Genomic DNA, 25,720 nt, shown 5'->3' on the forward strand with positions numbered 1-25,720 from the left:
TAATGTGAGCAATTATAGGGTTGCGAAGATTCCAAGAATTAGAAATCATACTTCTATTGTATTTATATCTTGATTCCCCAGCATAATATAAAAACAATTCGTGTATCATTATGATAATATGTTTTAGACACAGAAAAAGAACATGCAAGCAATTAGTGTTCATAACTTTACTAGATTAAATAAGAGTGCAATGAAATAATAAACATTAAAACCAACTGTTAATAGTTTAATAACAAAAATGTTTGTTTCCATAGGCCTTCAGACACTATGAAATAATTTAATGCATACCAGTAATAAAATTGCTTTTTGATATCTGAAGTTCTATACCCTAATGTTTTAAAATTATTTTAATTTGATCATTAATCCACCTATGAGATGATGTTAATTGTTGAGTTTTTTTAAAAAAAAATCTATTACCATATGCAGGTTGATTATTTAAATATAACTTAGTAAGCATATCTGTTTATTTTCTTTATCTGCTGCAAATAGATCTTGAATACCGGATGAATGCACGGCAGCAACTGTTAACCACAGCCAAACGTTGGGATTCCACTTCCAAGACAATTGTAGAATTTGAGCCAAACGAGACTACTGAATTGGACAAGAGCCTTCTGATCAGATATCAGATCCCTCTGTCTGCTGACCAGCTATTTACACAGTCTGTCTTGGATAAATCATTGACCAAGAGTAATTATCAGTCACGACTACATGATCTCCTTTATATTGAGGAAATAGCGCAGTATAAAGAAGTCAGCAAGTAAGTGGTGGTTTTGCTTAATGTCTGTTTAGCCAATTGATGTGACTGTTGCAAATGAAATTAGCATATCCTACCTGCTGCTTTTTCTATGAACAAAATTCACTCCTTGGGAATTCTCCTGAAAAACAAAATTTTAACAGCTTTCTTAAAAATGTATTTGAATCTATGTTTCCCAGCCTCTGTTGCTGTAACTCCTGAAAAGCAAGGATTTTCAGCAACATCTTCCTGGTATAGAGTTTTTAGGTAATGATCAGCACTTTTGAATTTGCACTCAAAAGCAAAATGGTAGTCAATGTTATTCTTGAGGCAGATATGGAACATGATTATAATAGCTCTCACACATTATTAATGGATAGACAATTGCATTTCACACCAACTGCAGCCACCTGTAGAATATATTACGGTAGTCCAGTTCAGTGCTTACAAAGGCATGCATTACTATTGCTGTTTAATTGTTCTGTTCCAGTTTTTGAAATGATGCAAAATTTACTTAGCAAAGAGCATATAGTTTGGTTTTAGGAATTTGTACATGAGCAGAAGTGACTTTTCCCAGTTGGACTGCTCTGTCTCCTTCGCTGCAGTTTACAGGTAATCCTTGATTTATGGTCACAGCTGAGCCCAAAAGATAATAATTAGGTGAGTTTTGCCCCATTTTATGACCTTTCTTGCCACTGTTGTCAAGTTAGTAAAATGGTGGTTAAGTGAATCTGGCTTCCCGATTGACTTTGCTTGTCAGAAGGTCACAAAAGGGGATCACATGACTCTGGGACACAACAAATGTCATAAATGTGAACCAGTTGCCAAGCATCTGAAATGTGATCGTGTGACTACGGAGATGCTGCAACAGTCGTAAGTGTGACAAATGGTCATAAGTCACTTTTTTCAGTGCCGTTGTAACTTCAAAGGGTCACTGAATGAATAGTTGTAAATCGAGGACTACCTATAGTTCCTTGGTCTTCCTGAGCCCTTCAGTGAGTTCTGTTTAGGATAAATAAAATATTATTTTATTTTTTAGAGTGCTGGTGATATGCAGTATTGCAGGCTAACTCTGCCCACAGTCTAGAGTTCGATCCTAACGGGCTCAAGGTTGACTCAGCCTTCCATCCTTCTGAAGTCGGTAAAATGAGGACCCAGATTATTGGGGGCAATATGCTGACACTGTAAACCATCCAGAGAATACTGTAAAGTACTTTGGAGCGGTACATAAGTCTAAGTGCTGTTGCTATTGCTATTTATCCCAGTATTACACGCTTTGTCATTCCAGAAGATGATTGGAGAAGCCACAGTGAGAAAAAAGAATTGGAAAGCTTTATTCAATACAAGATAGACCCTATTCTCCTTTTTGTTATTGGAGCTTACTCTTTTGTCCCAATCAGCATTGCAAAGAATTGCATGCACTTGAAAATGTATAAAGCTATTTTTTGTTTTAATCCAATATACAGTACTTTTGGGGCATTGAGTATTTTAACATTTTTTCTGTTTGTGAAATCAGTGTTTATAGTTAGGATTTAGTAGTTTTACAGCTCCATCCTCTGTTTGGACTGCGTCCTGGTTCTGCCTCTACTTTTTTAATCTCTTGATTGACATTTTGCTTGAGGGGTCCTTGGTGCTCCCTGAGTTTACTTGTTTTCTTGAAGATGTTTCATTACCCAAATTAGGTAACATCATCATTGCTGCTGATCATTGCTGCTAGTTTGGGTAGTGAAACATCTGGAAAAAAACAAGCAAACAAGGACCCCTCATGCCAACCCTGAGCTACAAATATTCTTCTTTATTGGTGACATTTTACTGCCAGCACAATATAACCTATAGAAAGTTCTTTGATTTTATCTATGTCTTTGCCACTCTAAGGTATTATAGATCAGGAAATACAGAACGCCCAGAAATTTCATTTACTCAGGAACAATGGCATAAAAGAACCTTCACTTTTTGTTTGTGGGCTTCTGTGAGACATCTAGTTACTCATTTTTGAAAATAGAATGCTGGATAGGCCTTTAGTCTTAAACTGAAAGCTAACATTATGTTCCTGTTTGTTATTATTTTGAAATGAAGCCGCTAACATTTTGTTGTTCTGAAGACCATTGTCCTAAAAATGAGGGTTTTAGATTCAAGCAGTCACTAAAGTTTGTACAAGGAGAAATATAATTCTCATTCATTTATGGTAAATCCAGTGGTATGCTGGTGTCAGCTTACACATAGATTGTTGATTGTAGATTAAATGGACCTACAGTATATAAAATTTGGCATTAAACTGTAGTATTAACATAGGATGTTGCTTGTTTTCTATCCAGATCAGGCACTTATTTGAGGCCACATAATTATAATCCAGTCCAATCTAGTCCTCCAGCAGCACTCTACTGGCCAAAAACGTGCCGCGTGGAGGCCCCAGAAGGCCTCCACGCGGCCTGTTTTTGGCCAGCAGAGTGCTGCTGGAGGCCTTTGAGGCCGAAAATGGGCCGCGGGGGGCCGCACGCACCCCCCGCGGCCCGTTTTGCCTGGCAGAGTCACCACAGGTCGGTGCTTTGATATTTCCAGGCCAACTCCATGGGCACCCCTGATCTAAAGCATTAAGCATTTTACTGATTTACAGACAATGCATACTGCTTTCTTGTATAACTAATTGATATAACACGTAAATTATTACAGAGCAATCTAACATATTGAGGGCACATTACTTTAGCTCTGTTGAAGTGTTTTTCAGTAATTGCTCCCATGGCCTTATTTTAGTTTATAATTTAATTAATTTTATAACTTAATGTTGTATTCCAAGATTGCGATATGAAGGCTAAAAGAAATAACAAGCTATTTTCAATAAATAATGTAATTAAATATCCTTAATAAAATCAATAAAACTGTCAGGCATGAACAATCAGATCCACGTGTGAAGATCTCAATTAGATGTTTTATTGCTCAAGCCTATAACACAGGAATCTTCTTAGACTGATGGCTTGTGCATGGGTCAGACTAGATAAGGTTTAACAGCATTCAATTCTTATCCCCCTGTGGGGATTCCAGAATAATTCCCCGTTTGACTCCTCCCCCAGCTCAGTCAATCTTTTTCCAATAAAAACTAATAAAATATAGAAACAATCTTCACTCATTACACTGCCTATAAGCGTACAGTACATAAATAAAGAAGAGCAGGCATAGTTGGAGGGTGTAGTTAAATGCATCATCAGTTTAGAGTCTTTGTGTTGCCATAAAAGACCAGCCGCCCCCTTAAAATCAGTTGGCTCTTATCCAGTGCCAATTTAGTGCTGACCTTTAGTTGACCAGATTCTTGTGTATAGGCTTCAATAAATCATTTAAGATGCACCCTTACGAATGGTCCTGATTCTTTGCACCTGACAATACCTGGTAAAAGGGAGCTAACGTGTAAATATGATAGTGTTGATGTTAGTTGCCTTTTAAGTGAACCTATTATTAGAACCCCACACAGAGAAAACTGTATCTTATGTCATGACTTCATAATCTTCCACTGAAGGTGGAATGAGCCTCCTTTCCTGCTCCTAAGGAGACAGACAGCATGGTGCAGGGAAAGGCTTTCCTTGATTGCATCTGGAAACAAATAGACAGTCAGTGCACTTATTTCAGGCTGGGTTGCATGATTCCTTTGTCCCTTCAGGCTCTGAAGCAGGAGTGAAATGCTCCCGGTTCAGACCGGATCGCCTGATCCGGTAGCGATGGCGGCGGGTGGTTCGGAAAACCGGTAGCAAAAATCCCTGCGCCCCGCCCATGCCCAGCTGAGCCGCGCGATCATCAGAGGCTGTTTTTTTTACTTTTAAAAGCATTTTTTCTACAACCTCTTTGGCCGAAAAAATGCTTTTAAAAGTTAAAAAAAAAGCCTCTGATGATCGTGGCTCAGCTGGGATCGTCAGAGGCTTTTAAAAGCATTTTTTTACAACCTCTTCGGCCGAAGAGGTTGTAAAAAAAATGCTTTTAAAAGTAAAAAAAAAAAAAAGTTGGCCATGCCCACCCAGTCACATTACCCCCCACCAAGCCACGCCACAGAACCGGTAGTAACAAATTTTACATTTCACCACTGCTCTGAGGGTCATGTTTTGTACTGTGTGTCCTCTCCAGATCATTATGGGCATCCATATATAAAGCATCTAACAATGATCCAAACAAAATGTAACCAGAACAAGAGCCATAAAAGCTGTCCCTGTCTAAAAGCAGTCATGCCTTTTGTATCTTTGGATTTGGGATTCCATGTCTCTGAGATCTGGGCCTACAGTAGCAGAGCTGGAATAACAATAACACTTAGACTTATATACCGCTTTACGGTGCTTTACAGTCCTCTCTAAGTGGTTTACAGAGTCAGCATATGGCCCCCAACAATCTGGCTCCTCATTTTACCCACCTTGGAAGGATGGAAGTCTGAATCAACCTTGAGCCTAGTGAGATTTGAACTGCCAAATTGCAGTCAGCCGGCAGTCAGCAGAAGTAGCCTGCAGTACTGCACTCTTAACACCTGCGCCACTGTGGCTCAATGGAGACAATACAAGTCACAAAATTTTTAAAAGAAAAGTTTATAACATATTAACATTTATATATTGAGTACGAAAAACATAATAGTCTTTATCTGTATACATCTCCCATTTTATGGAAAAATAATTGTAACAAGTCATGTCAGTGGAGCAAATAGTTATTGGAAAAAATACCTATCATACCTATCCTATTTCCTAAGTCACCACAACAACCCACAATTTATTCTGAAGTTATTGTTTAGACCACTGAAATTTAACAGGAGATGCCGAGCATACAGTTGAAAAAGATTCTGAATATAGATTTTTCAAAACTCTGTTTTGACTTTTTTTTTTTAATCGTTTGTTACAAGGAGCATTTTTTGGAATTAACTGTGCTTTCTGTTTTAGGTTTAACATCAAAGTGCAGTTGCAGATTGTGGCCAGCTTCATGCTTACTGGTGTTTCTGGGGGTGCAAAGTATGCCCAAAATGGACAACTTTTTGGACGGTTTAAACTCACCGAAACCCTTTCTGAAGATACTTTAGCAGGGCGACTGGTGATGACCAAAGTCAATGCTGTTTATTTATTACCGATCACTAAAGAGAAGTCAGGGCTGACCCAAGGAACCAAAGAGAAAGTATACGAAGCAATTATTGAAGAAAAAACAAAGGAATATATCTTTCTGAGAATATCCAGGGACTGCTGTGAAGAGCTTAACCTTCGAGCAGATTGTGAAATGCAGGTATGTTGGGGTGAAATCTTTTTTACTTTTTAAAAAAAATATATTTATATTTATTATGTTTTAGAGTGAAATCTTTTTTGGATGCTTTTGACTCTTTCTATACTTGGAGTCCTGGTGACTTCAGTCCCAACATAGATATCTGCATGGCAGTGGTGAAATGCTACCGGTTCGCACCAGTTTGGGTGAACCGGTAGTGATAAAAACTAGCGGTTTATTTATTTATTTTTATTTTATTTCGAATTTATATACCGCACCTTCTCCCGAGGGACTCAGGGCGGTGTACAGCCAGATAAAAACATACAGTACAAACATTAAAAACAATTAAAAGAATATATATTAATTTGGCCCCAGTTTAAAAAGACAAACCAATTAAAATATTTAAAAATATGTTAAGCCAGCCCGGCTTGCTGAAAAAAGAAAGTTTTAAGGGCACGACGGAAGGCACCGAGGTCTTGGATTCTCCTTATCTCTGGTTCCATAGGGTAGGTGCCCCCACAGAGAAGGCCCTCCCCCTGGGGGTCACCAGCTTACATTGTTTGGTTGATGGCACCCCGAGGAGGCCCTCTCTGTGGGAGCGCATGGGTCGATGGGAGGTTGTCGGTAGCAGCAGGCGGTCTCGAAGATAACTAGGTCCTATGCCATGGAGCGCTTTAAAGGTGGTAACCAACACCTTGAAGCGCATTTGGAAGACCACTGGGAGCCAGTGCAGCTCGTGCAGGAGCGGTGTTATGTGGGAGCACCATGCAGCTCCCGTAATTACCCGCGTGGCCGCATTCTGGACCAGTTGGAGCCTTCAAGTGCTCTTCAAGGGGAGCCCCATGTAGAGAGCATTGCAGTAGTCCAGGCGAGAGGTGACGAGGGCATGAGTGACTGTGCACATGGAATCCCGATCAAGAAAGGGTCGCAACTGGCGAATCAGGTGAACCTGACAAAAGGTCCCCCTGGCTACAGCCGTCAGATGTTCCTCCAAGGACAGCTGCGTATCCAGGAGGACTCCCAGATTGCGCGCCCTCTCCGAGTTTGGGCGAACTAGTAGTAAAAAAATGGCTACCAGTTCATCAGAACTGGTATTTCCGACGATCAGCTGTGCTGCGCAATTAAATAGCTAGAAAGCAGGAAATCCTGCTTTCTAGTGAATCTAAATCACGCGGTACAGCTTCCCCCCCCCGTTCTACTTACCTTCCCAAGCCTCCTTTTTCCGTGCGAAGCGTGCATTTGGCACGTACTGTGCATGCATGTGCAGCATGTGTTTGGCATGCACTGCGCATGCACGGGCAGCAAACCGGTTGCAAACTGGGGAATATTTCACCACTGCTGCATGGTATATCTGAAACCAATACAGTATTTTAAAGGGAGATCTGAAGACAAGGAAGAGCTTATTTGTAATGCTGTAAAATCAATTGGGAAAGAATAAAGGAAGTTTATTTTTGTGCTTGTGTTAGGTTAACAATTGGTAGAATCATGACTTTTCTGGTTCAAAAGATATGTGTAGAATGCCTTATCAGAACTATTGCTGCGGGTTAAGCTTGGTATTATGAAACAGGGACAGAAGTATCATCTGTAAAAACTTGGATAGTTGTTGCAATCAGGTGTAAATAGCAGGGCAGAATGGCCAACGTGGTATTCAAGGAAAGCATCACATTTGTTTTTTTAGCTTTAAATAAAAGTGTCTAGTTGTGAGCATACCTGCATGGTGTCATCTTCAATCTTCATCAATTTTTATTATGGTCATGGGCCAGCACCAATATGGTCTTCTTATTAGCATTTTTATTTAATGTACACTTATTATTAAGTGTAGCATGAGACATATTTTCCCCAGAACAACAACCCTATGAAGAGGGGTCAACCTATTCTCCAAAGCACCTGAAGGCAGGACAAGAACCAATGGATGAAAACCAATCAAGGAGAGAAGCAGTCTAGACCTAAATAGAAATTTCCTGACAGTAAGAACAATTAATCAGTGGAATGACCTGCCTCCAGAAATTGTGAGTGCTCCAACACTCGAGGCTTTTAAGAAGAGATTGGACAACCATTTGTCTAAAATGGTATAGGGTTTCCTGCTTGAACAGGAAGTTGGATTTCCAGTTCTGTTATTCTGAGACTGAGGAGGCCTTGGTACTCTCTGGCTTGGTTGTTTGCTTACAAAAGCTTCATTATTCAATAAGGTAAGCTAAGCTGAGAGAATATAAAGGATTCCACAATTCAAGCTTGAGTACACATCATCTCTTCTATTGGAACCTATGATGTTGTGTTGCTCTGGGAGATAATAACAGATCCAAAGTCCGAGTGAGCTTCCATGATTGAGGATGGATTAAAATTTCTCCACTCCTAGCCTGACATCTTAACCGTTCAACAAAATTTGTCTTATTAATTTGAATAAGCAAATATCATCAAAACCACTGCTTCATCTTCCTTAGTTTTTTTCTAATTGGACTGTAAGAAATATATGGAGCTTTGAAATTATCTCATCATATTGGACATAAATAAGTATCTAGTTGAATTTTTATGTTTGTTTTTATAGGTAATAAAATTTAATGGTCCAAATTAATCATTGGCATTTAAAAATGAAAGTATGCCTTTTATTTCCCAGTTAAAAATCTGTTCTGATACAGAAAAACCACAGGGTTGACTCAAGTGAATCTGTTATCCTCAAGGCTCAAAATCGGCACAAGTGCAGATTATTGATTACAGGACCATCCATGATTTCATTTTTTTTGCCTGGAAATCCAAACTCTTGAAAATAATTCTGTCTATAACCCTGCTGTTTGTTCCTTTAACTGTCATCTATGCTCACCAACACTTTTTGCTCCAGATATCTAGCATGAGTCATTGAAACTGCTTTAAATGGTGTGTCTTATCAACCTCTTCACTGTACTTAAGAGTGAACAACTTCCATCCCCCTTGAAAAGGTAGACATTATTGTGTATTATCAAAGTGGGAATGTGACAAATTGCAGTCCTCTCTAGACAGACCCCTCAAGGTGTGCTTGTGTATGTGTGTGTATGTGTGCTTTTAATGGCTCTATTGTTATGGCTTCAGATCTTTTGCTCCACATGCTAAAGAATTGTAAAAGCTTATTTTTGTTTTGGTGATCAAAAGTACTTTTACTTAGCATTTTCCATGCTTTCTTTCAACAAAAATTATTTGACACTCTTCTTAAATAAAAGGAAATGAAACTATTTTAAACTATTAAAATAAGCAGAAAGAACCCTAAAATTGTTAAAAGAGTGTCAAAATAAAACTAGTGTGAGAATCAAAATAAAACTAGTATGAGAAAAGCCAAAGAGCTTAAACTTGGAAATTTAGGAAAATTAAAATGTCTTCATCCATGGCATAATACCTTCTGTGGGAAAATGATTCACAATTGAAATGCAACCATAGAAGATGCTTTTTCTTTAATAAGAAGATTTCCTTTGCAGGAACACCAGGAGATATTTAATTAATAATGGCCCTCTGGTACATTTGTGCTATATCACATATTTTGCCCTACAACATAACTTTTAAAGAATAGAAAATAGCATTAAAAATTCAAAAATGCAGACATCCTTCTGAAGGAGTTTTTGTATAAATGCCTAATTATAATATCTAAGCTAATACATAATAATGGTTTCTTTGTATAATAAAAGAAAAAAAAACAGATAGACAATGTACTCAGTAAGTGTCCATTTTGCTAAATGTGATAACACTAATTGCATTTTGGGGCAAGTGATAGAGCGCTATGGGAGAAATAGTTTGTTTTGCAGAAAACTGAAAATACTTTGGAGGAAATCTGTCTAGACAATAATGGCAACTACGTCTTATTTCATTATCATGATTGAAGTAGCTCAGTTCTCTCTTTAGTTCTCAGTTCAATAAAAGCTGTTGCAACCTCTGATAATCAAATTAAACATCGGACAGCTCCAATTTGAATACAATTAAATGTAATGTAATTCTGATGGAGGAGATAGCTGCAGCCATCTTCATTTACAGGGTACATTTCAACTTATTTCATTAGAGGAGGTAGATAAGTGCCCAAAAGCAGTCGATCTATATAGTCCTGATTTGATCCTATATGAGATCAGACCCATTCTTGATCTTAGACTCAATAGCATGTTTACCAGATCTTTATTAAAAATAAATCTATAGGTCTCCTAAAATAATAAATTATCAAGATCAAGCCTAATAATTTCATAACTGATAAAATAATGATGATGATGATGATGATGTTTGGAAATGTTTGAAAATGTAGTTTTTGAATATTAAGAATCATAGGCCTATTTTTGATAATGAGATGAATGAGAAAAATTCTTCATGATCTTTCAGTGCTGTATGAGGGTTTTTAAAATTTAAAATAAAATAGAATAACAGAGTTGGAAAGGACCTTGGAGGTCTTCTAGTCCAACCCCCTGCTCAGTCAGGAAACCCTATACCAGGGGTGTCAAAATCATGTTGTCACGTCGTTGTCACGTGATGTATCGTGGCTTCTCCCCCTTGCCAAAACGGGTGTGGGCGTGGCCAGCTCCTGACACATCCAGCCCGCAGGCTGTGAGTTTGACAGCCCTGCCCTATATCATTTCAGACAAATGGTTCTCCAATCTCTTCTTAAAAACTTCCAGTGTTGGAGCAGCCACAACTTCTGGAGGCAAGTTGTTCCACTGAGTAATTGTTCTAATCGTCCGGAAATTTCTCCTTAGTTCTAGGTTGCTTCTCTCCTTGATTAGTTTTCTTCCATTGCTTCTTGTCCTGCCCTCAGGTACTTTGTAGAATAGCTTGACTCCTCTTCTTTGTGGTAACCCCTGAGATATCAGAACACTGGTATCATGTCATCCCTAGTCCATGTTTAGGTTGGTAGTGAAACACATTACATAAAAGTGGTTCTTCACTTATTCTGTATATGTTAGAAAACCCTATGTGCTGTATTTATTTTTGCCTTCCATGGACTACCTAGGTTTTTTTTCTTACTGTGAATCGTATATATGAGGCCACCTTTAATGTATGTCTAGATACATTAACCAATTCAAAATGATTTCATCAATTAAATTATATTACTTGAAGGGAACATAGAGCAACTGCGTTGATTACTTCTCAAATCTGTACAAAAGATGTAAATGATGTTTAAAGCCTTTAACAGCCATGGCATAGTTCCGTTAAGATTATGTATTTTCTTAGCTTTTTTTAAAACTGTGAGAAGCAGAAGAGAACTTACTCTACTGCATCTGTTTGAGTTAGCTGGATTAATGGCAATCAACACTTTTTCAGTTTTAGCATTCCTCTTTGGAACACTTTTTTTTTTGTTTTTGTTTTAATTTTATCCCATAGAATTGGGATCATTTAGAATTATTTCATTCCTACAAGAGGAAATGATTTTCATTATTTGTGTTTGTGGATATGTTGTTTCACAGCTCTAATTATTTATTTTAAACTTTACTATGTATTTTTGTTGTTGATTGCAAAATCATGTCCGACCCATCACAATCAGATAGTTCTTAATATTTAAAAGTTAAAATTTGTATCAACCTATGAACAAATTAGTGATTTTTAAATACTTGATTTCTGCTGTTTCTTACAAATTGTCCTTATTTCCTTCTATACATTTCACCAAAAAATTATAACTCAGTTTTATTTGCCCATCAGAGGTTTGTTTGTTCTTTTATAAAAAAAATTCATCAACTGTCAAATTAGAAAGCCCATTTCTTGTAATATAAAAATATCATATTAAAATTATTTATTTAGAAATTTCATATAAAAGATAGAAAGCTATGAATGAATTCCAGGATATGGTAATACCTACCGTAGAGTGTTGATTGATATCATTAATAGCAGACATTTTACTGTCATCTGATATTGGAGGATGTAATGGAAAACTTGTCCCTGTGTTTCTGAACAAATTTTACTTCCATTAAACACTTTTAAAATATTTTTCTATACACATGAAATGATTTCTCTATCTCCTTTCTGTAGGAATGTAGTGGCTGATTGGCTGTCAAGTAGAACTTTCATATACAATTTTCATGTACAGATTGTAATAAACGAATTTTCATTGATGGAAACTGACAGTGTCACTTTCTAATCAATTGAAAAATTACGTGAGAAACTTAATGTATTCATTTAACATGTATAATTAGTTGACATGCTGCTTACATCAGTGGTACTCAAGCTGTGTATATTTTCTAACAAACAATAATCAAAAGGCTAATTGGCTCTATCTGAAAATAACACTTCAGTAAAGAATGAAATGGTTCATTAGAGGTGGTGACTAGATTGTTTTCAGAGGTTACTTGTTGTTGAACTTGTTAATGTCATTCCTGCATTTTGCTAAATAGCATTGATGTATTATGGAGAGTGAGGGGGACGCGGTGGCTCAGTGGCTAAGACGCTGAGCTTGTCAATCGAAAGGTCAGCAGTTCAGCGGCTCGAATCCTTAGTGCCGCATAATGGAGTGAGCTCCCATTACTTGTCCCAACTTCTGCCAACCTAGCAGTTTGAAAGCACGTAAAAAATACAAGTCGAAAAATAGGGACCACCTTTGGTGGGAAGGTAATAGTGTTCTGTGTGCCTTTGGCATTTAGTCATGCTGGCCACATGACCACGGAGACGTCTTCAGACAGCGCTGGCTCTTTGGCTTTGAAACAGAGATGAGCACCGCCCCCTAGAGTAGCACACATGTGTGAGGGGAACCTTTACCTTTACCTTTATTATGGCATGCATTTAGCTTTACATAATAATAATAAAATATTACTATCCATCCACTCCATTAATAGGTTTCTATATTTTAGAGAGGAAGTAGGTAGTTTGTGACCTCAAGATCATGTGGCTCCCAAATCCCTTCTTATTATAACCAGGGAAAACCAAGACAGTTTGCTCTCATCTTGGGGTGGAAAACATGGAAGCTACAATATAGCCTCAATATATTCTAGTTTAAAAACCAGTTAAATCCTCCAAATTCCCCTCTGATCCTATCCACATATGTATTATAGCTACACTATAGCTCACCACTTCCAAATGTTCTTTGCCCACCAAAATATTTTCTACACCTGTTTTACTCAGTCTAATGTATTGTATTGTATTGCATTGCATTGCATTGCATTGCATTGCATTGCATTGCATTGCATTGCATTGCATTGCATTGCATATTATATTATATTATATTATATTATATTATATTATATTATATTATATTATATTATATTATATTATATTAATTATTCATTCATTCCACATATTTATAAGCCCACACAACTCAAGCAGTGTGACTCTGGGCCATGTGACTCATTTCAATATATATTTAATGTAGTGCTTTGGTTATATTTCTAGTGGGAATTGTGTTAGATAACATACTGTGTTTGGCTCCTATTAAATTGTGTTGTTTGAAATTTTACATTTTCTCTTTTTGAATATGTGTGTATGTATGTATATATAAATAAACTTATCCCAATATTATAGAATTGTTTGAGCAGTCAAAAGCATGATAGAGTAAATGAAGTAACATTGCCTTATAATGGCTGGTTTTAAAACAGTCAAATAAATGGATTTATTGATTTTAAAAATATTTCTAATTTTTAATGGGTTAATAAAATAAAGTTTTTAATGTCTTACTCTTTCAAAACAATGTTTGTTTTTTACCCTAATTAAAAAGAGATGATGTGTTTGCATTATAGCCATTTGCGATATTAACATATGGTCAAGTAGGAATGTATTAATTATTAATTAATTATTAATTATCATTCAAGTTTCAAAAAGTTTATTCACAAATTATGTAGTTTTATGGTGACAATATAGGGGAGTCATTATTTGCACGAGTGTAACTAGTCCTTTTAATTTCCTGTTTTCTGGCATGTTATCCGTTTATTCATTCCTTCATTCTTACATTCATTTTGTATGCACTTAGGTCGAGCTTCAGTTTCAGTTAAACCGCTTACCCCTCTGTGAAATGCACTATGCCTTGGATAGGATCAAGGACAACGGTATCCTGTTTCCAGATGTCAGCATGACCCCCACAATACCTTGGAGTCCCAACAGGTACAAAAACATTAATATTTTGATACAGGGAAGTAGTATATTAACATTACAGAATTTACATTCCTTGTATTTAGATGATTCATATAACCTTGTCCATTAGAATGTTTTAGGTAAAGAGATGAAAACGAATGACTATTTTTTCCTATGAATGTAAGGATTAAGCAATGGACTATTTTTATTCTTTATATCAAAGGCCAGTTTTAATCAATCACATCTTTTATGGAAGAAACCGCTTTAAAAATGAACTGTTCTTTCAAATGGGTGATGTACTTTATTTATTTTATTTATTTATTTTTAAATTTGTATAACCGCCCTTCTCCCTGAGGACTCAGGGCGGTGAACAGCCAAGTAAAAACATAAACTACAAACATTAAAATACAATTAAATATATATATATATATAAATTTGGCCCCATGATTAAAAACAATAACAGACAATTAAAAACATTTTAAAAAGTGTTAGGCCAGCCCGGCTTGCTGGAAAAAGAAGGTTTTAAGGGCACGTCGGAAGGCACCGAAGTCTTGGATTCTCCTTATCTCTGGGGGCAGCTGATTCCAAAGGGTAGGTGCCCCCACAGAGAAGGCCCTCTCCCTGGGGGTCACCAGCCTACATTGTTTGGCTGATGGCACCCCAAGGAGGCCCTCTCTGTGGGAGCGCACAGGTCGATGGGAGGCCATCGGTAGCAGCAGGCGGTCTCGAAGATAACTAGGTCCTATGCCATGGAGTGCTTTAAAGGTGATAACCAACATCTTGAAGCGCACCCGGAAGACCACTGGGAGCAAGTGCAGCTCACGCAGGAGAGGTGTTGTATGGGAGCACCATGCGGCTCCCGTGACTACCCGCGCGGCCGCATTCTGCACCAGTTGGAGCTTCCGGGTGCTCTTCAAGGGGAGCCCCATGTAGAGAGCGTTGCAGTAGTCCAGGCGAGAGGTGACGAGGGCATGAGTGACTGTGCACAGGGAATCCCGATCAAGAAAGGGCCGCAACTGGCGAATCAGGCGAACCTGACAGAATGTCCCCCTGGCTACAGCCGTCAGATGTTCCTCCAAGGACAGCTGTGTATCCAGGAGGACTCCCAGATTGCGCGCCCTCTCCGCGGGGGCTAAAGACTCGCCCCCGATAGTCAGTGATGGAGTCAACTGACTATATCGGGATGCCGGGAGCCACAGCCATTCAGTCTTGGAAGGGTTGAGCTTGAGCCTGTTCCTCTTAATGCAATCTAAAGCTTACTTCGAAGCATTTGTGTTGGTTTATATAACAAGCTATGGAGAAAATCTGGACCTGTATGGAGCAGTCTAAAAGAATTGGGTATGAGAAGATTTTAATCTGCCTGATGATGTAATGTTGCATCTTTTGGTTAGGGGTGTGGTGAGAATCAATAACATTTCTAACATCTGGTTTGTAGTATTTGTAGCATATTAAGCTAATTTGTTTTTTAATCTGACTATTACACTAGCAGGTTACAGGCAGCAAATTATTTAAACTGCTGTGTTTTTGTGACTTTTGTATATTGCTCATGCATATATTTCTTTTAGATCAATTCATGCAAATGTTTCTGAGATATGAATCTATCGTAATACAAACAGTACATTTTACAAAAAAGTAGCAAAAAAGTATAAAAGAATCAAAAGGTATTTTGAGGAAACAATGCTGCATACAAAGCCTTTTGAATTTAAACTGATTTCATTGTTTGAAAGTAAGGTACGTTGTAATCTAGGCAAGGAGTAGACAATCTTTATCCCAACAGCTCTTTTTTTTATTTCTATTTCTTTGTGTGCAAGATAATTAGATCACTGGAGAAGACAAGATTATGATTTTGAGTCTGATATTTCTCTCTTTAGGGTTTTTTAAAAAAGGTTGTATAGGATTTACCTTTGTCTCCCAGTGACAATACCAAGCCAGCATTGGCAGATCTTGGAAAAGTTAAGTGGGTTTTTAGACCATGGGAAGAAGACAGTAGCAAGCCACTTCCATATTGTTGTTGCAAAAACTTGCAGTACTTGTAGTCCTCGGGAGCCAAATTCAGTTGAGGGAGTCTTCATCTTTTATCACAAAAGACAAAGAGACAGCAATTATTCTTGAATACAGGTAGTCCTTGCTTAATCTAATTGGAACTGGAATTTTCATTGCTAAGTGAGGCAGTTGTTAGGTGAAACGTCACAGGACCTCACTGCTTAGCAATAATAGTTCCATTAGTTAGGCCACGATTGTGCTCTTGTTAAATAAATACTTCACACTTCTTTTGCCCTGCCACACTTGCCTCTGTTTCAGTCCCCCCCTCTCTTTTGGCCTCTTGACCACCATGTATTCTGCGCCCGCCCACTGCCACCCCCCGAAAGCTGCTGGCCCTTTGCAAAGCTTTGGAAGAGGAATGCTCTGCTGAGAGTGAGCAGAGGATCTGCGGCAGTGGTGGGTTTCTACCGGTTCACCCCGGTTCGGGCGAACCGGTAGTGGCAGCGGCGGGAGGCTCCGCCCATCTGCCTGGCCGTCATCATGGACACTCTGTGCATGTGCAGAAGGTCCGCAAGTGAGCGAAGCGAGTGCCCACGTGCGCACGCTCCCGATTCCGAACCGGTAGCGAAGGTAAGTGGAACCCACTACTGATCTGCGGGTTGTTTCTGTTGGTGCTGGAATCGCCTCCAGTCCACACAGAAGGCCACAAGCCATTTCTATAGGAACACTTCCAGTATGAATTACAGAGTTTATGCTGCAAACACTCCTGGAGAATCTGTCTGTGGGCTTTAAAGCATTGGAAGCTGCTGGCCCTTTGCAAGGTTTTGCAGTGGGAAGGCTGGACTGAGAGTAAGAGGTGGGCTGTACTGGTGCTGGGCTCGCCTCCATACCTCACTGAAGCCTGCAGGCTGGGTCTCCATGAGTGCTTCTGACACAAGCTGCAAAGAAATGGAAGCCCTCATTCCTCCGCTGCCTCCAGTTCTGCCACTACCCTGGGCAGCACCTGCCACACATTCTCCACCTTCACCTGGAAAGGCCCTGGTGCCTCTCCTGCCTCGCCCAGTGACAAAGAGCACTACACCTTGCTGCCATACTGCCTCCTCCCTGGCTGGACCCACCAAGCTTTGGCAGATGAGGCTCTGCTGCCCTGCTATGAGCACTTGAGTTCTGGGCCAGCAGCATGAACAAGTCAGGCAGATGGTAGTGATGGGATGGAGGGGAGCAGGGCTCTGCGGTAGAGTCCAGAGCAGCAAAAAGGACTGAAATAGGGAGAAAAATAGGCATGTGGGAGGTGAAGCTCCCCTGCAGTCCTCTGTATGCCGACTTCTAAATCTGCCACTGCCCAAGCTGCAGTTTAAAACAATCATTAAACTTCTTATCTATAAGTGGTCTCAAGCATTTACTGCCCCAATTTCATTCTTTCCAATTCTATAGTGTTAGTGCTTCTCAGTGTCAGAGGTAGGATTTTATATTCCTTCCCAAATTATTTAAAAACATCCACCCAATTGATCACATTTTTAATTATATGGTTCATTTCTGTTTTGTTAATGTCACTTGTATTAATTAACCAAAAATAATATTCTGTGGTGTTAAATAAATTGAACAATGAATTAACAAGTATTATGGTGATGTAATGACAGTTGAAAGTTTATTAGATCTTTTAAAACTTAGCTTTGATTATAAAAGCAATGTGAAGGAAGTTCACAAGGCCTGTTTCAAACTAAGTTGAGGTGTTTTAGGCCTTTGGACAGAATGAAAGAGGACTATTTTGTTCCAAGCAGAGGGGGTGTGGGAGGAGTGGGCAAAAGGACAAGTATGTCATCTGCTGAGATGGTTTGGCAGTGAAAAGAAGGAGTGTCAGATCCATGGCAAATGAAGTGGTGGGGAGATGCTGGGATGGGTGGCTGAAGGGATGGAAGGAGAAAAGATGCTGGAAAATCAGAGGTAGGTAGGATGGCCCACTGGCTAGTGAGACATGCTGCTCTGGGACATCAATGGCAATAACTGAGAGGAAGGGAAAGCTGCAGGGAAGATTGAGGGCAGATGGACCAATGGGATATCAAACATTGGTGAGAGTTGAAGGAAGGAAGAGGAGGTGATGAGATTCGGAATAGGCAGATTAGTGAGATCTGTCCCACTGGGAATACTGAAAGAAAGAAAAAAGGGGACATAGGGCAATAGCCTTGACCTACTTAGCCCATCCAGATTTTGTTTCATGTGAAACAAAGTGTTCTGGATTTTGGTTCTGTCCAATCCGAAATGGTTCAACAGAAAATTTAGAGTAGGGGTGGGGAACTATGGCCCTTTTATGACTTGTGGACTTCAACTCCCAGAATTCCTGAGCCAGCCATGCTCGTAGTTAATCAGTCAGATGATATGACCAAATATTAAACAGTTTTTTAAAAAAAATTTAAGGGGGATACTTTTTATCCTGAGTATTAGTTTTGAGATTATAAAAACGGTATAAGAATTTATTAATACATTTCCAATGTGTCTTTGTTTATATCCTGCTTTCTATTGTGCAGGCAGTGGGATGAGCAGTTGGATCCTAGGCTCAATGCAAAGCAGAAGGAGGCTGTTCTGGCCATCACAACTCCACTGTCAATTCAATTGCCTCCAGTCCTTATTATCGGTCCTTACGGGACGGGCAAAACCTTCACTTTGGCTCAGGCAGTCAAGCAAATTCTCCAACAGCAGGACACTAGGTGAGATGGGATGATCTGCAGATTTTTAATTAGGAGGCAAATGCAAAGGTTAGCAGAATAGAGTTTTCATCTGGCTTTTCCCCTCCCCTCCCTTTCCCACCATCCCTCATTGTCTTATATAGATATTTAGGAGAGTATTTGTGAGTCTAATCTCTCCCTTTGAATTAAAAGTGGCACCCTGTGAATAAAAGCACAGCATTCCATTTAGAAATCAGTGATTTGTATAGCATTGTGTTAGTAATCTTTGTTTATAAAACCATATTACTTTTTTTTTTGTATTTACCCACATTTGTACGCCACTAATTCCTGTGATTCTAGGTGGCTTAAAATATATAAAACTAAAACATGGATAAAAATAGAATAAAAGCAATTAATCATAAATAAAACTTAAATACTCTAAAGAACATGAAGGTAGGGGCACATAGGATCTTGGGGCCATACTGTTCCAGGCAGAGGGGGCAGCACCTGAGAATGTCTTCCTTCTAGGCCATGATGGAGGCAGGCAGGCAGGCAGGCAGATTCTGTCTGGAGAAGATGGCCCTGAAGTAATGGAAAGCAATTGTAAAGGTTTTGTTGAAAGGATATACGTTCCCACAGAAGCTAGGAACATCATTAAATCATAAAATTTGCAGATTAATTTCATTGAAAGAAATATGCAGAAAAGATTATCACTATTTTTTTGTAATTTTACTGCTTTGAATGATTTTCTGTTTCTTCATTGCTTTTTTATTTGCACCATTTATTCCAGCAGGATTCTCATTTGCACCCATTCTAATAGTGCTGCTGATCTCTACATAAAGGATTATTTACATCCATATGTAGAAGCAGGCAATCCCCAGGCGAGACCTCTCAGGTATTTTTTAAGGTTTATTATGTATCTATACAATATCTTAAGAAAAGGTGTCTATTCCAAACAGTTTTGAAAAAAACCATAGAGCTTTCACGTTTATTGGCATTTTAAAATGATGCTTTTGCATAACCTAGAGACTCTAACATGCATAATGAAAGAATGTCATTTGTGAGCTCATTTCATGCATTAAAGATAAAGACATCCTTTTTTAAGTTGTTCTTATGTGTTTATTTGTGCTTTCCTAACTGAACAAATTTTGATGTGGTCCTCTAAAAAGCTGCTAAAATATTTTAACAAAATATTGGTTGAATTTTGTTGGGGGTAAATAATGCTTCTTTAATTCAGAGCCAATTTAGAGTGAACAATTGTTTTAAAAGCTACATATCTGGGAAATCATAAAAAATTAGTTCAGTATCAACCTCTTTGTGTATTTAACTGAACTTACTTCATGCATTATCTCTAGAGTTAACAAAAAAAATTAATTGGGAAATAAAATATATGTGGTTTTTGTGAGAAATGTGTGTATATTTACATCTGGAATATGTAGTTTTTTCTTAAAATGGATATATGTATAATTTAAGAGTTCATTTAAGTCCTAAACCTGCTATGAAAACTTCATCACTGCGTTCTATTGTCCTGATGTCAGGACGGTAGTCGAGCATGGATGGAATATTTTAGCAAACAAATGTTTTATATTTAAAATGATACCAATGGGCATGTGAAGTGGCAGCTTTACTCTAGTGTCACCTGTAACAAAGATTACACCATTCATAGCAATCTGCAATCTATAAAATAACTCAATTTTGAACTGTCTCAAATTCAAAACACTCCATTTCAAATGTGAGATATTTTGAATTTAAAACGTTTTGCATCACTATGAGCAGTCCTGATTTCTCCTAGAATATTTCCTTTCTTACTCTGAGATAGCTTAGAATTAGAATTTCTATCTTCTATCCATAAAAACAGAAAAGGATCGCATGAATCAAAGATATTTTTCTGCAAGGAAAAATCCTACAACAATGTTTGTTTTCAGAAGATTGGATAAATGGATCAAGTGACTTTTAAGAGACATCATGTTCAGAACAGGGAATGTTTGAATACAAAAGAACATATCTCATTATTTTCACTTTCTTCATTTGCAAACAAGATATTGGGTTGTATGAATAGGTATCACTAGAGAAATTGATTCTGTTCATTGCTGATCATATTTGGATACAATCGTATTTGGGAATAGGATTTATTACTTGTCAGTGTAATACAAGGATTAAACTATTTGGCTAGAATGGAGTAGATCCAAGTGCATCTCCCTTCACCAAACCTCTGGGTGATTCTGAATCAGGTACCGTGTTTCCCTGAAAATAAACCCAACCAGAAAATAAGCCCTAGTATGATTTTTCAGGATGTTCATAATATAAGCCCTACCCCAAAAATAAGCCCCTGTTGGATCGTCAGACACATTTAGTACCACATTTTCCCCAAAATAAGACCTAACAGGAAAATAAAACCTAATGCGTCTTTTGGAGCAAAAATTAATATAAGACCCAGTCTTATTTTCGAGGAAACACGGGTATTCTCCTTCTTGCCCAGTCCTGCTAACTCTGCCATTGTCATTGTTGTGTGGATAAAGTCAGGAAGATTTCTATAGAAGTTTGAATCAATATGAAGATGGAAAATAAATGCAAAGACTGAAATGAAAAGGGATTAGGAAGAAGTCTTCCATGAAAATCACATTGAGTACGTATTCTTACAATCTTTTAATTCTTCTGCAATATTGGCTTGGGTCACTGAAATAAGTTATATGTTACCGTTAGATGAACATTTAGCCTTTGGTGGCAAGAACTCAATATTACAGCTTTGCATGCAGTGGGTCGTAAATTCAGTCTCTGACAATTCTAGTTGAAAAGGAAATCACAAAGCGGACTAAAAAACTAAGTTTCTGCTAATTACAGATAGACAGTTGATCTAGATCAGGGGTATCCAACTTTAAGACCTGTGGACTTTAACTCCCAAGAATTCCCTAGCCAGCCCCTAGCCATGTTGATGAGTTGCCATTTAAAAAAAAAGCATTTTTGATTTTGAAAGAGATTTTATGGATTTTATTTCTGTAATGGATTCTATTCCTTGCAAAGGCAATGAAGCAACATTGTGTTTTGCCTTTGTGTAAGCCAAAATAGCTGGTTCCTATTGATCTCTTAGAACATGCTTACCCTGAAGATATCTCAACTGTTGCAAATGGGGAAGACTAAATTCATCATGAAGTTGAGAAATCATTTATAGAATTTATCTGTAATTTAAGTGTGGAGGACTTACTGAGGAGTATATAACTATTTGATATAGTCCACTGAAACCCAAGCTGCCATTTAATCATTTCAGATACAACACGAGGTGATTGTTTAAAAGCCATGCAGTTAGGAATTCTTTGTACTGAAAAATCTTCCACTTTAGTCCTTTGAAATTTAATTGATTTCGGAAACCTATTTAACACATTCAATAAGAAACTGCTTAGGCTTCCTGTCTAATGGAGGAGTGGCCTCTGTTTAGAAAAGCAATAGCAAACCAGGTAGTATTTCTATTTTTAGAGCTACTACGATTGCTTAAATGTTAATTTTTATGCTTACCATGGTCAGAGATTCACTGACATCCAGAAATGTTCAAGATTTTTATTTCACTCTATATAATTCTACCTTATCATTTTGATTCCAAATAGAGAAACAAAATTTATGTTCCTCATTTGTTCCTTTTCCAGATAATTTGCCAAACAGAATTAGAATTAATAGTTTTAGGAATGAATCACAATAGAATTGTTTCCTTTTTTCATCTGCAAGAGTACAAGGAAGCTAATGGATCTAATCCATCTCCTTAGTTTTCATTTTCGTACTAGTGACTAGACTATGCTTATTATGAAACATGCTTTAAGTGGAAACCCATACATATCACCCCAAGAACTTTATTCCATACTGTATAGGACACAGTTCATCTTCTATTGCCTTCTCATGCCTGCTGTCTTGTCAGATAACAGAAGCATCTTTTCATAGAGGGCTCTAATGCTTGTGCTAGAAACTGGGAACTCATGGTGAGGCATTTATAAAATAAATATAATATTTTTCATTAGTGACATTCTCTTTTTCCATCTTTTAGCATCTTTTAGCATTTTTGCTCAGGACTTCATAAAAATAACCCCCCCTAATTCAGTCTAGTTTGCTTTTTATTATTTTATCTTCCACAAGTAGCTAAACAACTTTAATCATGATTAAAGATTATTAAATAGGTTAAAACAAGTGTAGATGAGTAAGACTTCAAGAACTCATATTGATCTGGGATTAGCATAATTCTTCCCCCTATTTTTAAAGAATTGCCTTGAATTACATATATACAGAATAATGCAGATAGTTTTTATTTTTGGTATGTTTTTCACATATATCTAGTTGTATGCGTATAAGACATTTTACTTTAACTAGATCAAAGCCCCAGTTTCTTTGAAGTATATTTATTTTGAAGTTTTGAAATGTTCGCAAATGCTTTCGAAATAGCTGTGAGAAATAGCAAGGCAATACAGTGAGAAGTGTTATATAACTGCTAGTTGCAAGACATTTGTTAAATGATAGACCTGAAGTATAAAATAATCTTGCTTAAATCACTGTTGTCTCACCAAAGGGTTTGATTTTTCTTCACCATAGACCCAATTCAACTAAATTAAAGAAAATCAGTTTGAAAAGTTTTCTTATTTTCTTAAAATCTAAATTATAAAGGTCCTGTAATCGATCACTATTTTAAAATAAAGTTTTCCCTAAAATTACAATCTAGGGAAAATAAAAATGTTATGGAAATTTTGTAAATAAAACAAGGATATTATATGGTTGGGCACTTTCACTGTGTTTGATATTACATTATTGATGCATGATTCTGAGATCAGAAAATTTCTTTTACTTATTAAACATAAATAATAAGCATACATACAAGTCAGTGAACTTGTACAGTTCTGCCCCCCTACTTCTGCTACTTTATGTAATTTGTTCTGGATCCCCATCCTGCATCAGTTTAGAAAAAATCCTATATAATTCTTGCTATATTAACCATGTTTTGTCTGCTAAAATACAGATAACAATAGATATTAAATATCCATAAAATGTAGTTGATAGTTTAATTTCTGAATAAGATTGCAATCATCCACAGTCAAATTACAATGCATTTAATAGGAATGTGTTGTACTTTTTTTGGAAATTGGGTCATACTGTGCATAGGTGTTAAATGCTTTGTGGACATATTGATTGCTTACTTTCGTATATGAATGTGCTACTCTGTGTTAGTGGTGTTTCCTTGGAGTGGGACGATCTGAGTATTACAGATAGTCCTTGACTTACAATCATTCATTTAGTGACCATTCACAGTTATAATGGCACTAAAAAGTGACTTATGACTGTTTTCACATGACCTTTGCAGCATCCCCATAGTCAAGTGATCAAAATTTGGATGCTTGGTAACTGGCTCATATTTATGACCGTTGCAGTGTCCCAGATTCATGTTATCGCCTTTTGCAACCTTCTGACAATCAACGGGGAAGCCAGATGCATTTAACAGCCATGTTACTAACTTAACAACTGCAGTGATTCATTTAACAGCTGTGGCAAGAATCGTCGTAAAATGAGGCAAAACTCACTTAACTGCTGCCTCACCGATCAACAGAAATTTTGGACTCGGTTGTGGTCGTAAGTTGAGAACTACCTGTATAAGAGCAAAGACATCCAAATTTAAAGACAGGTAGCAATATCTGTGATAAGCTAGCCTGTCTTAAGCTGCTGAAATAAAAGGAAGCAAATTTAAGGTGTGCTGATGGGTTTTTCTGTGTGTTTGTCTTTTGCTTTCCATTTTGTGTCTTGCACTTCATGTATCTGTCATGCAAACCTGTTCCTTCCTTCCTTGTTCTATATATATGTGGACAATGAGACTTCTGCTCATTGTCCTGCAAGCTGTATGTCTCTCCTACATGGACCCTCTGCTTTATTTTCTAATTATTGTCTTTCCTTTTTTTGAAGCACATTTTGCATGGCATGTACATATGTACTACTGATCCTTGAAACTGTAGTTATAGCCCACAGCTTGATTTCACCACATTGATTTATTTGTTTAGTTTGGGTTGAGTGTTCTCTGCTGTGGATTTATTTATTGCTTTGGGGACTATTCTTGCTCTGTATTCCTTACTCAGATGCATTTTTTCCTATGAGTAAAAAATACAGAGTGAGACTCCCCAAAGCAATAAATAAGCATTCCCCCCCCCCGAATGCTTCATTTATGTAAAATAGTTCTACATGTGTATGTGGTGTATTAGTGACTGTACACAGCAGGGGTGTCAACTCAAGGCCCATGGGCTGAATCCGGCCCATGGGGTGCTTAGATCTGGCCCGTGGAGCTGCCCTGGAAACAGAGAAGGACCGGCCCTTGGTGCCTCTGCCAGCAAAGATGAAGCTCCGGAGGGCCGCATGCTTTTTCTCTGGCAGTGGGTTGCAGGACGTTGTCCCAGCCAAAAATGGAGCATGTGGCACTCCTGAGCTCCGTTTTCGCTGGGAAAGGGTTGCAGGAGGCCATCCCAGCCGAAAACGGAGCTCAGGAGCCCGTTTTTACTGGCAAAGTGCTCAGGCTACCACAGGTGCCCCCAACAAGAATAACGTCAAGCTGACCACGCCTACTCTGCCCACACCCACCCCAGCCCCCCGAGGTCAAACACAACCCTGATGCGGCCCTCAATGAAATCAAGTTCGACACCCCTGGTATACACTGTGGTTGGTCTTCACTTGTAAACTTTCTGTTCTATATGAATTACACCAACAATCTGAATTATGATGAATTGACCTGTAGTTATCTCATATGAAGAGTGATATTACTCGGCAGCAAGGAACTTTTAAACAATGCAATTGTTATGTGCAGCCCATCAGCCTTCTCCATTTGGGTGCATTCATAGCTTGGAAGACACTTCTTAGTGCATATCTGTGTGGCGGCCCATAGGCTGAAAGGTTGCTCATCCAGGTAGTAGATCAAAAATTAGCAAACCTTTTGGTGGCTGGGTGCAGTTTCCAGTGTTGAAACAATAATACAAAACAGGCATATTGGGACTTTCTGCTTTTTCATGGATCTGGGGAATAGAGATTTATTTTATTTTTTAAAGAAATTCTATTAAGCTACAGGTTTTGTATATTCAAATTTAAATATAATTGTCAGAAAATTGTGAGAGTAATTTTCAGCGGTTGAAGT

At 38.0% G+C, this 25,720-nt stretch overlaps 1 protein-coding gene across 15 annotated transcripts in view; it reads left to right on the plus strand.

Moving 5' to 3' along the window:
* The window catches only part of HELZ (helicase with zinc finger), a 135,682-nt gene that overhangs the window by 63,313 nt on the left and 46,649 nt on the right, over positions 1–25,720 (plus strand). For 8 of the 15 annotated variants that reach the window (XM_087886982.1, XM_087886986.1, XM_087886990.1 and 5 more), the window contains exons 10-14: positions 490–757; positions 5,635–5,968; positions 13,836–13,966; positions 18,445–18,624; positions 19,376–19,477. In XM_087886982.1, coding sequence (XP_087743108.1) covers positions 490–757; positions 5,635–5,968; positions 13,836–13,966; positions 18,445–18,624; positions 19,376–19,477 — 1,015 coding nt within the window. Of the gene's footprint in view, positions 1–489; positions 758–5,634; positions 5,969–13,835; positions 13,967–18,444; positions 18,625–19,372; positions 19,478–25,720 lie in introns of all 15 variants that reach the window. The other 7 variants (XM_034412646.3, XM_087886984.1, XM_087886988.1 and 4 more) reach the window with 1 other exon arrangement.

Source organism: Pantherophis guttatus, chromosome 2, assembly GCF_059756535.1.
Source record: "Pantherophis guttatus breed Tessera chromosome 2, ASM5975653v1, whole genome shotgun sequence".
In the NCBI taxonomy this organism is placed as follows: domain Eukaryota; kingdom Metazoa; phylum Chordata; class Lepidosauria; order Squamata; family Colubridae; genus Pantherophis; species Pantherophis guttatus.